This window comes from Cnephaeus nilssonii (assembly GCF_951640355.1).
Source record: "Cnephaeus nilssonii genome assembly, chromosome: 19".
In the NCBI taxonomy this organism is placed as follows: domain Eukaryota; kingdom Metazoa; phylum Chordata; class Mammalia; order Chiroptera; family Vespertilionidae; genus Cnephaeus; species Cnephaeus nilssonii.
This window is the reverse complement of record NC_137090.1, coordinates 33,073,359-33,091,937: the sequence shown is the minus strand read 5'-3', so window position 1 is coordinate 33,091,937 and position 18,579 is coordinate 33,073,359. Positions and strand designations below refer to the sequence as shown.

The 18,579-nt window shown below is 38.2% G+C and overlaps 1 protein-coding gene across 2 annotated transcripts in view; it reads right to left on the bottom strand.

The window, feature by feature from the left end:
• Nucleotides 1–7,118: 7,118 nt before the first annotated feature.
• Nucleotides 7,119–18,579, bottom strand: part of TAOK1 (TAO kinase 1) — a 134,111-nt gene continuing 122,650 nt past the window's right edge. For both annotated transcript variants that reach the window (XM_079798868.1, XM_079798869.1), the window contains one exon: nucleotides 7,119–16,679. In XM_079798868.1, the coding sequence (XP_079654994.1) occupies nucleotides 16,218–16,679 (462 nt within the window). In that variant the 3' untranslated portion in view covers nucleotides 7,119–16,217. The remainder of the gene's footprint in view (nucleotides 16,680–18,579) is intronic.

Sequence of the window (18,579 nt, the reverse complement as noted above, 5' to 3'; positions counted from 1 at the left end):
AATCGAACCCGGGACCCTTGAGTCCGCAGGCCGACGCTCTATCCACTGAGCCAAACCGGTTTCGGCTGACTCAGTAATTTATAAATATTTCACACTACTATGCTTTTTCTGCTCAATTATTCCAAAGGCCATTCATGTAGATGCAGAAGAAACTTCTTCCTGGATCTGAGTGGGGTGTTTGGTTTTATGAGGAATAATGCTGAAGACCGGTGTAAAGTAAGGTATTGTACACATTGACCCATGCATCCTGGTTTGGGTTGTTAGACCATTAAACAATACAACAGGACATCTGATTTCATGTGCTGCTAAGAGCTTTGTCCTGAAGTTTTATTTAACTTCGTCATTGAGAAAGAGGGCATCTGTTTTGACTGGAAGCTTCATCCTTGCCTCATAAACAGCAAAGCAAGTTTAAAGAGAAGAGATATTTACTGAAGCCATGTCCTAAAACAATGACTTCCTGGGGCCATGATTGCAGGTTTGGATAATCTTAAGCCTTATTCTTCTAGATCAAATAAGAAACTCTGAACTATCCAAGAATCTAAGCTGAAGTGCAGACAACATTCAATTGTCTAAGGCACATTCTCCTGTCATGATAAAAGAATGACCTCCCTCCTTTCCCATGTCCTGCTCCTCCGCACACTCCTCATCTAAAGATCTTTCACTGTTTCTGAGCAGGAGGAATAACAAGGAACTGAAATCTAAAGAAGCCGTTCACTGCTGGTTAACAACCTCCTTGTGAGGCTTGGTGCAGGAGAACGGCTGACATCAGCCCCTCTCCCCCAACATCAGGTACAATGGGAATTTCAGTTAATTAGGGGCCCACAGTCCCATATGCAGGACCCTAGGATCACTCCAAACTGACTGCAAAATGGGAAGCAGCCCATTGGTTTTAAACACCCCTGTTTCTGGCTTAAATGGCCTCCAAGGTCTAAATCTGTATTGCCAGGTACCCCAGAACTCTGGTTCTTTAAGATAATAATAGCTTTTTGAGAAGTCATGGTTGGTTTCCCTTTCCTTTATAGGAAAGTCTGCAGGGAGACTATATATATATATATATATATATATATATATATATATATATAGAGAGAGAGAGAGAGAGAGAGAGAGAGAGAGTTACTGTCTTAAAGCCCTCAGCCCTCAGATAGGCAGGACAGCTCTATTCCAGGCTCCATTAATTCCCTTAGACCCACAATCCTAATGACCTAAATCAGCAATTTCCAACTTTTCAATTTTCATCTCACAGCACACATAAACTAATTATTAAAATTCTGCAGCACACCAAAAATATATTTTTGACGATCTAAAAAAAATAGATATGATTTTGATTGATTTACAAAACTAATAATACTAATTATCTACCCTTTAAGCTCCAAAGTGACTTTTTTAAAAAAAAAGTCACTTTGGAGCAAAAAGGGTAGATAATTAGTATTATTAGTTTTAATAAAAAATCATGTGCCTATACTTGTATATAAAGATTTCTGGTACCAAGAATTAACCAATCACATGCAAACTTATTATGCAACATAACCAACAAGATGCAACTCTATTATATGACCTCTGTATTTATGGTTCAAGACACAACATTCACACCAGACAGCTATTGTTGTGTTGGCTGTTGTCACTTTTTATTTTATTTTATTTTTAATATATTTTATTGATTTTTTACAGAGAGAGGAAGAGAGAGGGATAGCGAGTTAGAAACATCGATGAGAGAGAAACATCGATCAGCTGCCTCCTGCACACCTCCTACTGGGGATGTGCCCGAAACCAAGGTACATGCCCTTGACCAGAATCGAACCTGGGACCCTTGAGTCCGCAGGCTGACGCTCTATCCTCTGAGCCAAACCGGTTTTGGCTGTTGTCACTTTTTAATTTGACAGCTGAAGGGAATAGAGGTCAGTGCCTCTGACTAAAGAGGAGAGTATTGCACATTTTAGAAATTTCTTGCGCACACAGGTTAAAAACCACTGACCTAAACCCTTAAGTATTTCTCCATTCCCTTGTGCCAGATGTGCTCATAGCCTATCTCAGGAAGCTGCTTCTCTCTCCTCTTCCCCTCGCTGCTTGACGACATCACTGCTTTTCAGCTCACTTTTGCTAAGAAAGTATAGTTCCTGTTCAAACAGGTTGGGTGACCTTGTCCTTCCGTCTCACGATAAAGGAATCACCCAAATGGCTCTGCTTTGGTTAATGGCTAATTATATGAAACCAGCTTGAGGAACCCCAGACACACTATTCTGAGAGAATGTGTGGCCCTTGAACAAAATGACAACTTATGAGTTTGAGAAATCAAGAAACAAACATAACAACAACAACAACAACAAAACCCAAAGGACTGCTGAGTTGAAGTTTTCCAGGTAGTAAGGCTTTAGCAACCCTCTCAGGCCTCATTCACTAGCTTGACACCCTTTTGGTCTTTTCTTTATTTATGAACACCTTCAAATGATAAGAAAGCCCAACCGGTTTGGCTCAGTGGATAGAGCATTGGCCTGCGGACTGAAAGGTCCCAGGTTTGATTCCAGTCAAGGGCATGTCCCTTGGTTGCGGGCACATCCCTAGTAGGGGGTGTGCAGGAGGCAGCTGATCGATGTTTCTAATTCATTGATGTTTCTGACTCTCTATCCCTCTCCCTTCTTCTCTGTAAAAAAATCAATAAAATATATTTAAACACACACACACACACACACACACACACACACACACACACACACAAATGGTAAGAAAGAAAACCCCACTGATTTACAGGAGGCATTATCTCAGAAGTAGAGACAGAGGACTGTCTCCACTCATTGTATCAAGATGCAGGAAGCAGATAACTGCCTCTGAAGGTTTGAGTTCTACTAAGTTCTGACCTGATACCGAAGACTGTGCTAAGCTATAATTTAATTCTCTTAAAGATTTAGTATTTTATGTATTTATACATAGGCTTCTGGGGTGGCTTGGCTGGAGTCAAAGGTATGAAAAACAAAGCACAAAAACCTCACTCTGAGAAGACATCATTTCTGTTTTGAATGAAGATATCCTTTCTAAGACTTGAGTATTGTTAGGAAAGAGGTCTTGACACAGGAAGTGTTATCTTGCCTTTATATGTAAAACCTCAAACCACCCGGACACAGAAGCTCCTCTGTCCTCGCCTTCCATGCAGACCACAAGATCCTTTGTGTCAGTTGCTCTTAGTAATGCCAAGCTCTCTTCCTTTACAAATGAACTTTAGCATGACTTCCTCTCCTTGCTTAAACAAGCAGACACACTTGGCCACTTTGGTAGACTTGGTAACAATGCCAATAAAAGTATTTTTGTGATTCTTCAGCCAAACCACAAAGGATGGCATCAGAAATTGTACTCACTAGTTACGATTGGTAGAGATGAGATTGAGTTGTACCTAGAGAACATCTGAATGCCCGGATATGGGATGAATGCCTCAGGAAGCAGTAAGTTCCACATCAGATGTGGGATAGACAAACTAGACTGCCCCTTGGCACACATTATAGAGGGGACATGTGCCAAGAAATAAGGTGGCCTAAGTTACATATAAGCTGTCTTCTCATCTGAGAGTCGGTGAATTAAAATAGTGCTCACAGTGGGTTGTAAAGACTTCTGGATGATTTATGGGTCTGAGGATCATGAGATCACAGACCTAGGAGTTGGGAGATGACAAAGATCTTAATAAAAATAACCCTGCCAAAGTGACCAGAGGATGTGAAGATATACAATAATTATGCTCTAAAGTGTTCAGGAAGAGCTATAAGTTGAAGGAAAAGTTGAATTTCATTAAACCAATAAAAGACACTAACACAAAAAATGTAATAAGGAAATACCTTGTTGTAGGGTTCATCACTAGTATGGTTGAACAAAAATCTCTCCATCTTGTTTGCTTCTGAATAGTAAATAAATTGCAGTCTCCCTGCAACAATGGAATGTCATTATTTTTTAAATCTCCAGAAACAAACGTGCCGTTTATCTCCTGAAGTCCTCTGTGTACTGAGCATGCTTACCTACCTGTGGAGTTAACAGGGCCTCCCTGCACATTCTCTATTCACTGGTTGTTGCTTCACTTCTGTAGATCTAGCCTTGTGTCCCCTAACACTAACCGGTGGCAGCTCTGTTTAATCAACAACCAGGCCTCCTGTTCTGAGCTAATAATTTCCCAGCAGGCTCAAAATTCCCTGATCATCAAAGGTACCTACATAGAGAGATTTTCCAGTGGACAATTAGCAATTTGTGTATTGATGAGAGTAAGAAAGGAGTTTGGAGATGTGGGTTCTAGTTTGTACTTCATCAGTGACTCCTATGTCCTTGGGAAAGTTATTTTGAGTTGTTCTGTATGAAAAGACAGAGACTATGAATAGGCCTTAATTTAGGAGGTCTTTAGGATGAGATAGTAAAAGCAGGTAGATCCCATTCTCCATGTCTATTTAACTCAATGGAGCTCAAAGACCTCTCTGATGAGGTGGCATTTGCTTTCAGGTCGGAATTATCTAATTCAGGCGTCCTCAAACTACGGCCCGCGGGCCACATGCGGGCGTTTTTGCCGTTTTGTTTTTTTACTTCAAAATAAGATATGTGCAGTGTGCATAGGAATTTGTTCATAGTTTTTTTAAAACTATAGTCCGGCCCTCCAACGGTCTGAGGGACAGTGAACTGGCCACCAGTTTAAAAAGTTTGAGGACTCCTGATTATTAATTCCACTGCAAGGCTGGAAAGAGCCTGGGAGAGCAGCACACTTTGAGGCTCACAGTCCGGCTCCTGGGTTGCCCAACTGAGGCCAAAATCTGCGCGCGCACACACACACACACACACACACACACACACACATCCAAACACCTGCATGCACTCTGATAACCATGTTATGGTGGCTAATAGCTTTCACACCGGTTCATTTGTTCAGGCAAGAACCATCTGTTTTCCTACTTTTCATAGATGAAGTTTCAGAGATGATGTGACTTTCAAGATCTCACAATTAGTATGGTGGGGCTAAAGACAGAAGCCAAACCACTGCTCTTTATGTCATACTTTGCCTTTTCTTAATCACTGGCTGAGAGGACAGTAAATAATGCTCATTTTATACTTTATAATATAAAGGATAACAAAAGGGGAAAGGATGTATCTTTAGAGCTGCTGGAGTGTACAATTCCATGGGAGAGCTATATAGATTATAAATGACACCCCGAAATTTATTGTCTAGTTGCATACCCTTAGCAACTCTGTCTCCCTCTATCCATTAAGAACAAGTATCTGGCCCAGTCAGCGTGGCTCAGTGGTTGAGTGTCCACCTATAAAACAGGTCACGGTTTGATTCCTGGTCAGGGCACATGACCGGGTTGCAGGCTCAATCCTCAGTGTGGGGTGTGCAGGAGGCAGCCAATCAATGATTCTCTCTCATCATTGATGTTTCTCTCTCTCTTCCTCTCTGAAATAAAAATATTAAAAAAACACAAGTATCTGAAAATATAGTAGCAATTAAAGTCACAAATTGCCAATGATGCATAGAGAACCCTGGATGTGCAGCTGGCATCACTGACTGAGATGCAGGTGACAGCACTGGCTTATAACCACTGGGGCTGTGGAGCTAAGCTGACCACTGTGGTAACTTTGTGTTCACATTTCTCTTAGTCAAGTAGGATAGGCTTTAAACCCTGAGCATAACTCAGAACATCCTCGGTGTGTTTAGCCAATGACATTTGTTTTGTGTTGTTGACACAGGATACATACAGGCTAGAAGCAGATGTTTTCTAATACTCTCCTTCCACTGTAGCTTGAAGAGCCCAATTGGGGTGGGGGTGGGGGGAATGGTGGTTAAGCAGAAAGAAATCTTGTTTTGTAAATCTTTTTTGAATTCCTCCAAATTCAAGGTGGGATGCTGGAAATGCTGAAGATAGGAGACCTGGGAACTAACCTTGGCTCTGCCACATAGTTGTTTGACCCAGGCAAATGAAACACTAAATAAATGTTAATCTCAAAATAGCTCAATATCAACATTCTGGGAGTTAAGAAACTATACTAAGCCTGGCTGGTGTGGCTCAGTGGTTGAGCGTCTACCCATGAACCAGGAAGTCACAGCTCTATTCCCAGTTAGGGCACATGCCCAGATTTCGGGCTCAATGCCCAGTAAGGGGTGTGTAGGAGGCAACTGATCAGTGTTTCTCTAATCTATGTTTCTCTCCCCTCTCTCTCTAAAATAAAAACATACTTAAAAACATATATATAAACCCCAGTCCATGAATCCCTCTTAATTATTCATTAGCCTTCTGACAAAAACGTCACTTTAACACTGTTTTAAACAAAGGAACTAGATTAGATAATCTACCCCATATAGGGCTAAAATGGGATGATTTTCAAATCTGGTAAGATAAGTCCAGATGAAGCCACATTTTAAAAAATATATATATATTTTATTGATTTTCCACAGAGAGGAAGGGAGAGGGATAGAGAGTTAGAAACATCGATGAGAGAGAAACATCGATCAGCTGCCTCCTGCACTCCCCCTTCTGGGGATGTGCCGGCAACCAAGGTACATGCCCTTGACCAGAATCGAACCTGGGACCCTTCAGTCCGCAGGCCAACGCTCTATCCACCGAGCCAAACCGGTTTCGGCTGAAGCCACCTTTTGAAGCTTTGTACAACGTCCAAGACCTGCATACATCTGTGTCCGTGTGTGGAAGGAGTTGTAGTTATGTAGACCACAAACAGGTCTATACAAAACGTAAGGACCTGCATCAAACTGTTAGAACCTAAAGAATCACGACACCCACAACACAATGGGCTGCTTCACCCTCTGGACAAACAGAATTTCAGGCAATTAGACTAGAGAGTTCATGTCTGTATCAGAGAATTTCATTCTTTCCAATATCTTACTCGTTTAAAAAATGTATTTTTATTGATTTCAGAGGAGAGAGAAAGAGAGAGAGAGAGAGAGAGAGAGAGAGAGAGAGAGAGAGAGAGAGAGAAAGAGAAAGAGAAAGAAACATCAATGATGAGAATCATTTATCAGTTGCCTCCTGCATGCCCCCTACTGGGGGGTCAAGCCTGAAACTTGGGCATGTGCCCTGACTGGAAATCTATGACCTCCTGGTTCATAGGTCGACACTCAACCACTGAGTCATACCGGACAGCTTCTTATTCATTTTTATAACCTCAATATCCAGCATAGTGCCTGAGATTCAGTAATTACATTTTATTTTTATGGGGATTAAATTACTTTAAAAAAACTGCGCAGACACTCTTGTGTACTAAAATTACTTTATTACAGTTCATTTTTTAAACATTTCCTTTGCTATGATACAAAGGATACTTACAAACAAAATATTACATATGACCTTGTTTTCGCTCTTAAGTTCTGACAACTTGGTAACAGCTTTAAATGCACAATCTATACAATTAATACAGGTTATATATGAACTATAAGGTATGTTGAACCAGAAGAATACTGACAATATACTGTACATAAGCCTTACCAGTTAGTGCTGTGGACCATTTCTACCAAAAGGAAAATGCACACCTGTACCAGCTGGTGCTGACAGTGAGGGAGAGGCTTCTTCCCCATTGCAACCCTCGATAAGCCTCCACTGTGGGCATCTGTTTGGTCCGAAAATTGAGAGGACTGTGCATATCTGAAATTAGTCATCTGTAAAGTGGGAGAACATCACTTTCAAGATGATAATCTCTCTCACACACAAAAAAAATCAGTCCTAGTTTTAGAAGACCACAAGTCCTTCGTCCACTACAAAAACCCTACAGGCTCAAGGGCTTTAGGAGATGAGAAGATGTAGGCTGCCAAAAAAGGAGGCAAGAAACCAAGCCAAAATCTAGGTCTTGCAAAATCATCATTTTTCCCTTCACCAAAGGGAACTAGAAATGTACAAATTCATTGATGAACCTCAATGATAACATCAGTTTGCTGATAACCCTCATTTTATCTGGACCCCTGACTTGTGGGAATAACTAAAAGAGATTGTAAATAATATATACCACTTTTAGAAAAAAAACCTCTTGCTTAGTTAAAATATTCCCTTTAGCCACCAAAGCTGGTCCTAGGCTATTACAGGTGTGCATTCATCTCTCAATGGTCTACTCAGAAATGATAAGGTTACAGCTTTTTTTCTTTTCTTTTTTATTTTTTAAATAAAAAAGCAATTGACTGAAGCATTTTTATTTTTTTTATTTTAGGTAAATAGCAAAAATAAAAATAAAAACCAACCCTGGCATTTGCACAATGCAAATGGAGCGATATGGGCTTTAAGGTAAGGGGTTAGTAGAAAGGAAGAGAGAAGTGAAGAAAACCCAGAGAAAATGATGTATTAATTTTTCTTCTTAAAAATTTCTACAATACATGTGCAAAAAAATCATGCTGGTTGAGGAAAACAAAGGGAAATGAGTATATAAAATTAAAAACATAAATAATATGTTTGGATGAATGGTAAAAGCAGAAACCAACCTGGGTTACAAAAAGGATTATACATTCAAGATGCTCTTAAACCCAGTGGGATAACTTATGTTAAAACTGTGTTAATAGTTACGTTAAAAATCTCAAGTTTGTTTTTAAATCTTCACAATACAAGCAAAGCTGTTTTAAAATATACACTATACATATTTCTCATAGTCTCTCCAACCTCATTAATGCGCATTAGGCGATCTTTTTCATATACTAAAACAAGGGGGTTCTGAAAGCTAAATTGCTCAGAGTAACCCATCCATTATTTAAATGTCTGAAGTTTTAAATGGGTTAAAAATTTTAGCAGACTTACATAAATAAGATTTAGCAACACAAGTGTTAATTTAAAAAACTCTAAAGCATTTACAAATTATCAGGTTGGAATAGTCTGGGGAAGTTATGTGCACTGTACTTTAAAATGTTATTTACATCAGACCATTGATTTTGTAAAAATTTCCCTAAAAGATAATAACATAAAATAAATTTGGAGAATTAACTTTTTCTAACCTCGCAGAGAAGGATCATAAAAGGGAAGGTAAAATAAGAACAAAATTATCTCTTAATAGAAAACTTACATATCTCTCTCCACTTGGATTTTGCTCTATGAAACCACCTGCCACTCCTAATAGGCTCATATATCAAGTGTCAAGATAATGTGGTAAAATACTTTGTCAGATAAATTACTGGCCTCAAGTGGACATTTTTTTATTTTTTTTTAAATTTCCACCTTGTGACTCTGGCTTAGATTTTAGGGCATGTGTATGTAATTAATTACAGGGGCACTTTAAGTAGGCACAATTCCCATTTAATGTGGAATAAAATGTGTAACACATAAAATGCTACTGAGGAGAAGGGGTGGTAGTTTCTGTGATATTATGAAATGCAAGGAAGCACATGTGGAATGGGCACCAAAAAAGAGCTGTCTGGCAACACACCAGGGGCAGCCAACATATTAAACTGAATATACCTGTCTATGACAAAAAAGGGGGTTAGAAGGGTTCCAATACCCCTTCCTTCATTTGTTTGATATGTATCAAATAGTCACATGGTTCAGCCAGAATCTGCAAACATTAAGCAGTTACATCTTTTTAAAATCACACAATTCACTCCATGACCATGTACAATTTATAATAACAATAATGTTCATGCTGAGGCAATGTATTTGAGGGCTCAGAAAAAGCAAAATGTGCCACTAAGAGAAACCTGTTCTCATACAACTGGTCTTCATGCTTTCAAGTGGCCCTAATATGCCTCTGATGCTAAACCAAGCCATGCAAAAGCAAAGAGTACACACGTATCTCATTTCTAAACTCCACTGACCTCGGAGTTGCCATAGAAACATATGAGTACTGAAAGCATACAAATGAGGGTTCATGGATTTTTAAAAATGCATTTTCCTTGTCTATGGTCTCCAGACTTAAATACCTTAGGGCTAGGACTACAGGCATATCAGAGAAAGGTTAAGTGGGGATAATGACAAAGGAACAAATTAATTCTGGAAAGAGGAAAAATGCTCCAGCAATGGGATCAACGTGCCAGCAATAAGAATAGTTCATTTCATTTGAAAATTCAGCCTAAAGAGCCCAATAAACAGTTCCAAGCCATAATGTTACCTGCATAATTTACATAAACATTAAAACTCTTCACTTTATAGACAAATACACACTTCTGTAAACATGGCCACTGGGGGAGGGAGGCTCCCTACCTCATTCATGATTGAGGACATGTAATCATTATATTAAATAAAATGACTTCACTTTAAAAGATTTTAAACCTGACCAATGATTAAGCTTCATTTCCCCCTGTTTAACAACATTTAAGCATTAATTCTAAAAATGCCACCTAGGATGGTTTCAGGGTTAGATGCTAGGACCACAATCGGCAATCACAGCAACTTCTCTCTAGCTGGCACAGACTTATAAACTTTAGTACAAAAACAAAAAAATACAGAAACTAGGTCAATTTGTTAGCTACATATTTACAGATAATTACATGATTTTTTACTCACAATTACTACAAACTATGAGTGAAAAGGAAACTGTGCAGGTTGAATTACCCGTACTTTGGGGGGAATTCTTGGGCATCAAGATACCCTTTTCATTCATTCAGAAGTCTCGTCTTCTCTCCACTTTTTCATGGCAAACTACCTACAGATGTTCAGATTAGTATATCCAATGGGTATCTGGTTTCAGAGAGCATTAACCTTTTTCTCTATTTAAAGGAGAATCTCTTGATATTTAAAAACAAAATAAATCCAACACAGATGCATTCACACACACACACACAAAATCTCTGAAACTTCAGTTAGGATTGCTGGGAAACAGTTAACAGTGATGGTGACATAGTAAATGGCTCCCCAGATGTAATCTCTTCATTTTTTTCTTTAAAGAACATCTATTTTTTTTGGGTAGGTGGGAAGTGCAAGTTTAAAAAACCCACAACAGGCAGATAAGGTGCATACTAATTTATATATTTCTTATGCTCTGAAGGCTACCAATAGGCCAAGTGGGTTCTCTCTTCCCTTGTTTTAGTGAAAGTTTGGAAGTCTGAATATAAACGAGGGAAAAATTAGTCAATGTGACTTTCAAGAGGGCTCCCAGAGTTCAGTAGAAAATATAAATATACAATAAGAGTTCTCAGCTTCACTTTCTTTTTCTAGACAGTGATTAATAAAACTTACTTCTTTAGAAATTAATAGTAATTTCCAATGTAGTCTACTGTAGTGATTTCATAAAAGTGCAGACAACATAACCAGACACACAGCAAAATAGACTTCAATCAGTAGTCCTTGCATACAAGAGGCAAGTCTGCTAAGTGTACAGCACACTCTTCATTCTTTTAGGAATCAGAGGATGGGATTTTTCCAGTTTTTAACAACTAAGAGTGAGTGCCTTTTCAAAGGCAATGCTAGAACCTGGTTGGAGCACTATCTATCATGTTAGATGAGGGAAAACAAAATAGAGAAATTGTCTTTAATAATGGTCTGTATTTTGATAAGCAGCTCAAAGATGACAGTCCAAGTTTTGGCTTTGTTCCTTAGAGAAGGCAGTTTTCTATCTAAGAAACAAAAACCTCTTCTTCCATCATTATAGAAGATTCATACTTATATACCTTAAATGTATTATTTTCTGACTTGAACACACACTGGACACTTCACATTGTAAGCATGGGACAAAACAAGACCATAAACCTCCTAGGAAAGGGTTGCTGTGTTGAGCCAAATCGCTGCTTGAATAGTGGCTCAGAAGGGGTGGAAGGTACACAAAGAACTTACTATTAGTAAGTAAGAAGAGGCAGCTAAAGGGAGAAAGCCCCATGCCAATGCCAAATCCTTCTCTCCCAGTGGCCATTTCCTACTGATTTTATAGTTTAGGACAGTGGTCGGCAAACTCATTAGTCAACAGAGCCAAATATCAACAGTACAAAGATTGAAATTTCTTTTGAGAGCCAAATTTTTTTAACTTAAACTTCTTCTAACGCCACTTCTTCAAAATAGACTCGCCCAGGCCATGGTATTTTGTGGAAGAGCCACACTCAAGGGGCTAAAGAGCCGCATGTGGCTCGCGAGCTGCAGTTTGCCGACCACGGGTTTAGGAGAACCTTAGATGCTTCAGCAGTAATTCCTTTTTTGGCTGTTTTGGTCCTTAGCAAAATTTATAATTATTGGTATTAATGAAGTAAAAAGAGTAAGGGGATCAATGACATCACTACTAAGAAATACGTAGACTGCACATGAAGATCGTGTGATTTATTGGTTCTTCTATCATCTTTGCAGAGGAATCACCAACAGTGTTTTTAATTTCCATGGTTCATTTCTCTCTGCATCACTTATCTTTACTGCCTCGAGACACAAACTCATAGAAACACTAAATGGCTCCTTCCCCAGCACTATTTTACTGTCTTTGCAACGCATGGTTCCACATTTTACTTAACTTTCTTTCCACTCACACAAATGTTAAGGGGATTAAAAGAGAAAAGACTGCAGCTAATGACCACCTTCTCATAAATATCACCCCAGAGTACTCATTCTTAAACATGCATTCTTGCCTTAACTGAGGATTTGAAATAACAAAACAAAGTAACAGAACCTTAAGTGCCCTGATGGAAATGTACAGTATGAGTTACATCCATCTACCTATACACACACATAGACACTCATATGTATATACAATATATACATACAAATGATAATAGCTATACCAAAAATGTGCATATTTAACACAGTTTTAAAAAGCCAGTAGATCATGGTATAATACAATTTATTTCCACTAGTGAATGGCACAAATGGAGAAATGCAAAGGAGGTGTTTCAAGTACAATAAAGTCATTTTTCACAGGTGAAAATAAACAGTATTATTCCAGTGTCCAACACAATGTATTTTATAAAAGTTTAAAATGCCAGACATTTAGCACTTAAAGAAGTAGAAAGTTACTAAAGTCTGTCTTATGGTCTGAAAAAGACACTCATAGAGTTTTTGATTTTCAAAAAGAGGATGAGGAAAATTAGGTGGGAGTGGGAGGGAGGATCAAGGACAGTTTCTTTAGTGTACTAAATAGTGTTCACCTGATGTCTGGGCAGTTGAAAATCATGACTATACTAAATAGTTAAATTTCCCTATAAATCCTTGGCCTATAGTAATCAAGCATATTATACCTAAGGGCATGGCATCAAATGTAGAACTATTCATCCCTAGGGACAGAATTGACTAAAAAAAAGGGCAGCTCTGGATAAAAATAATATAAACATTTTCCAGCTAACATTACTATATAATGAAGAAACTATAATTTGGGATTAGATCTGACTTTAATAAGAGGAGAAAAATATGTGCAAAAGGAAGGGAACCCAATTAGAAATAATATTTATCAAGATATGAGGTTTTGCTTTTGAAAATGCTAACTAAAGAAAGGGAGATACAGTGAACATAAGAAAATTTTTACTGCCAAGCTCTGGATACCAGATATAGCATTAATAACTTTGATATGCTGGACAAATTTCCCATATTTTTTTTTCTTAAACACATATGTACTGAGTGAACACCAACTCTTGGAGGAGGTAGTAATTTGATCAAATATTGACATTTACACACTGATTTAGAAAGTGCTTGCTTCTTTCTTTAGAATCTCTAAACTTTTCAGAGTTTCCTGCTACAAACTTTATTCTTTACTGATTCCTACCATGTATGAGATTCCTCAGAAGTTAGATCTTATAAACACACACCAATTAGAATTTTTGCAAACTATATATTTTTAAAATAAAATTAATTTAATGGAATAATCCAGGTATACTCATGACCTACATGTTAAAACTGGTTGCCACACAGATAAATCAGATACAAAGCCCGACTGGGTAGACCTTTGGAGTCAGCATTCAATCACAATTTTACAAGTACATATGCTCTGCACACAAACTCAGTAATTCAATTTGACTAATTCTAAGTCATTGGAAGTAGTTTGGATTTTAGAGTTTTGTGTGCAGAATGGATCTGCTTCTCTATTCTATCCCTCTAGTAGTACAGAGGGGCTAATAAGAATTTTTTTTAAGTATCAAATTCCATTTTATTTTTTGGGCATTTTATTAATTCTAAAGCTCTCTTCTATAATTTTCCTCCAAATAAGTAGATATTTCAACTTGTTTGAAATATTACATAATACTTGAATGCAAAAAATATATGGAGAAAATTAAAAGCCCCTTTCATTAGATATGACAAGTACATGTCCTGTTCATCTAAAAGCTGGTGATCTTGAGTATGGCCAAGAGGATAATGTATCAGAGTGCTACCTGAAACACTGCCTAAAATTGTGTGAATTCTATTGTGATACTGGCTTTTAAAATATTTACATTAAAATATTAATTTTTCTTCCAGTTACCTTTAAATGAATCCCAGAAACTCCTAAAGGGGATGATCCATGGAGATTGGACTGACATACCTGGGGAAGACTTAAATTTAATTGAGAAAACCAAGATTTCAAAAGTGATAGATTACATTTGGTCATTAGTCTGGCCTAGGTAAAAAGTATCATTGAGAGGACTGGAAACTTTGACTATATGAAAAGCAGGACCCAGAGTTAGCAGCAAGGGTTCTTCAAGACAACTGGGGAGGGGGCAGAACAATAGCTTGTAGAAATTCTGATATGTCACTGGAAAGAAAATTTTTTTTCTTCAAGTAATACAGCTCCCTATCCATCTTCAACTAAATTTCCACACTGGCAATGGAATACATCTGACTTTCAGCACTGGGTTGATCCTTCATTGAAAAACAAAACAAAACAAAAAACAAAACACGCCCCTCTCTGGAAAAAAAGGTTAGCTTTTGTCAAGAGATTCCCTGACCACTATAACTTATTTTACTTTTCTTTTTTTTTTAATTTGCCAAACCTGCTAGTTCCTTTTCAGTAGTAATTTAGCAGAGGCTAGAGACTTTAGGAAGTGTTGTTTCCTATTGTATGATGTTAACATGATGTCAAATGGTCACTAAGTCTCAAGGAACTAGAAGTTTGTAAAGTATTGCAGCAACAAAAACAGTAATTAAAAAAGAAGAAAAAAAAAAAAAAAAGAGGACCTGCACATGCAGCAAAATCTACAGTGGTAGTGAGGGTTAGTCAGCAGCTGGTAAAGTCATTGGCTCAGTGACTCCTGGTTCACTATGGCAACTAAACTTTAAATAATTGGCTATTCTACTTGTAAACAGGAAATCCCATAAGCCAAAGGGGGGTAATCAAATTAATGTCTATGTAGTGTGATGAGAATTCCAAAAGGTGGCAGTTTGCAAATATGGCATTATTCAAATACCTCAGGCATTTGATGTGTATTGGCTATACGTCTTTGTTTTTGTACAAAGTAAAAAGTACTGTTTGGGGTTTTGGGAGTTACAGAGCTTAGCTAGGATGAAATATCACAGTATAAGCAACAAAACATCAGGATATACAGGCTTCATCTCCTCACTCTGCTGCTGAACACACCTATCATATGAACTTTCAGGGACCTCTCTCACCCTTCTGGTCTTTCCCTTTGAAGGCTCACAGGTTTGTTAGATGAAATTCCCACACAACTTTGATCTCCTTAAGCACCTCATCTCACCATGCCACAAAGAAGGCACAAATGAATGGGGGGAAATCACTGACAAGCCTATGCAGCATTCAGAAAAAGAACTCATTTGTTTTCTACTCTCTGAAAAAGTCAATGCAACCCTTCAGTGTTCATGGCTTTCCACTTTTTTACTCCAAATGAGGCTGAGAAGTCAGATCAATGTAATAAAGAAAATGTACTTGTGAGGGGATACAAATGTGTTTCCATAATAACTTGTTTTAGAATATGCTGCCTGCTGTGAGTGGTTCATTAGAATTTGGGGTATGGAGAAAGGCTTTGATCTTTTCACAAACTTACAATATAGTTGCCCAAAAGTGATGACTTAAGCCATTTGTATTATATATTTGCAGTCTTCAGAAAATACCCCCTATCTAGCCAATTTCTTTTTACCACAAACGATGTGTGTGTGTGCGTGTGCGTGTGCGCATGCACACACACACACACACACACATACATATCAATTCCCCTTTTTAAATTTCTCCAAAAGTTAAAAACAAAAAAACAAAACCTGGCAGCCAAATACTATGACATCCAAATTAGTAAACACAAAACAGAACGCTTTAAAAAAATGAATAAAATATACCATATGCATTCAGCTTCCACACTGTAGTACCCAAGTGAGGAGGCTGCTGTGACGATGTCTGTAGGCAGTTTCTTTTGGCAGACAGCTCCAGCAGAATTGCCACTTTCAACTATTAAGCTATGTATAAGACAGATGTGACCCATTGGAGATCTGTGAGGTGACACTCGTGCTTCTGCTCATGCCCTGCTCCGTCCGTCCCCCAGAAGCTGTCCGCCTCAGAGCCTGAGGGCTATTGCGGACCCCCATACTGCTACCTCGGGGCACCCCTTGCATTGGCCCTGAGGGGTGACCCCATGGCTGGGGTCCACCTTGCATCGGATGGCCCCAAGCTTGTGGTGGGCCACCCATGGGATGACCCCAGTGAGGTCCTGGACCCCCAGTAGGGTTGTGAGACCAACCAGAAGCTCCTGGGTAGCTGTGGCTGAATGCCTCAGGGGAGAGATTAGAAAGGACCATGTTACTAAAACCCAGTCTCATACTTTCAGAGTCAAAAGCTTCAATTTCTCTGGCTTGACGCTCCAGCAGGCTTCGTATTCGTTCTGTGCGTTCATTCTGCAAAGCCAACATCTCTTCTTCAATCTGTTAGGAGTTGGAGGAAGGAAGCAAAAAGAAAGCTGATTTAAAAATTTAAAAACTAAGGAAGCAATAATTATTCAGTTTTGAAGTGAATCATAAAGAAATTCACTCTTGCTATTTTATGGATGTACATTTAAAAATTAGCCCACCGGTGTGGCTCAGAGATTGAGTGTCGACCTTTGAACCAGGAGATCAGTTTGATTCCCAGTTAGGGCACATGCCCTGGTTGAGGGCTCGATCCCTAGTAGGGGGCGTGCAGGAGACAGCCAATCAATGATACTCTTTTATCACTGATGTTTCTATCTCTCCCTCTCCCTTCTCTCTGGAATTAATAAAATAATATAAAAGTATTTTAAAAAGAAAAAAGAAGGCAGCTGTGGCACATTTACACAATGGAATGCTACTCAGCTATAAAATAAAGACAAATACTAAAAAAAAATAAAAAAAGAGATGTAGCAATCATACATAATTTATATTTCTAAAATATGTAAAATCAAGCTCTGGCTGATTTTGCTCAATGGTTAGAGGGTTAGCCCGCAGACCAAACCATCCCAGGTTTGACTCCTGATCAAGGGCATGTAACTCGGTTGCAGGTTTCCCAGCCCAGGTAGGGGTGCATGTGGGAAGCAGCCAACCAATGTGTCTCTCTCATGTCGATGTTTCTCTTTCTCTCTCTCTCCCCTTTCTCCCTCCCTTCTATTCTCTCTGGAAATCAATAAAAAATATCCTCAGCTGAGGATTAAAAATAAATAAATAATTAATTTAAAAATAAAAATAAAATGCATAAAATCAAGTTCTTAAAAGCAAAGGCAATAATCTCTATTAAAATAATAAATCAATGCAATTGTCATCAATGGCTATTAAACCTATTAGGTAAATCGTTAAATGAGCCCGGCTGGCATGGCTCAGGGGTTGAGTGTCAACCTATGAACTGGGAGGTCAGGGTTTGATTCCTGGTTAGGGTACATGCCTGGGTTGCGGGCTCAATCCCCAATATGAGCGTGCAGGAGGCAGCCGAACAATGATTCTCTCTCATCATTGATGTTTCTCTCTCTCTCTCCCTCTCCCTTCCTCTCTGAAGTCAATAAAAGATATATTTAAAAAAAAAAAAAGTTGAATGAAAAAGAAAATGGGTGAGAAAAAAACCAATCTTATCAGACATATCATATGTCATTTAATAAGATAAATATGATACTGCTATAGGAAAATTAGTGAAATAGAATGCAGATCTCAGTAGATTTTTAAATAAATAATACAGGCACAATTGGCCAGCCATCTGGAAGGAAATAAAAGTGGAATCCCATTGTATACCATGTTCCAAATGAACCAAAGTGAAAAACAAAAACTATAAAGTTTTCATTAAAAAGTTAGAAGATTCTATGTACCTAGAGTGGCTGGGTAGTCATCATAATCAGTTCTGGAAAATTGGGAGGTATTCCAAATAAAAATACTTGACTGCATATAATTTTTTTTAAATGTAAAAAACCATAAAAAGTCAATAGACAATGAAAAAAATGTTGAACCATTTAATGATCAGATTGATAATACCTGGAATACACTGATCAATATAATATCACTTAAAAGTGGAACTAGACATATTTCTTGGTATCATGCAAAAGGAAGTACATAGTACCCCTTACAAAAATCCCTTGCAAAAAATTTTTAAAGAAAAATATTTGATCTAAATATAATCATAACTCTAAATCTAATTGTCAGTTTACAAGAAATATGAAGTAAACAGGAATACATTAAATGACAACATGAGGATGCAATCAGCCAAATCCAGAATGTGAGAATTCCCAAAGAGCAAAGAATCCAACCCACAGTTTTAAAAAGGGGGTGGAGTGGGGCCTGTTACAGGCAAGACAATTAACTAAATGCAACATCTAGACCAGTGATGGCG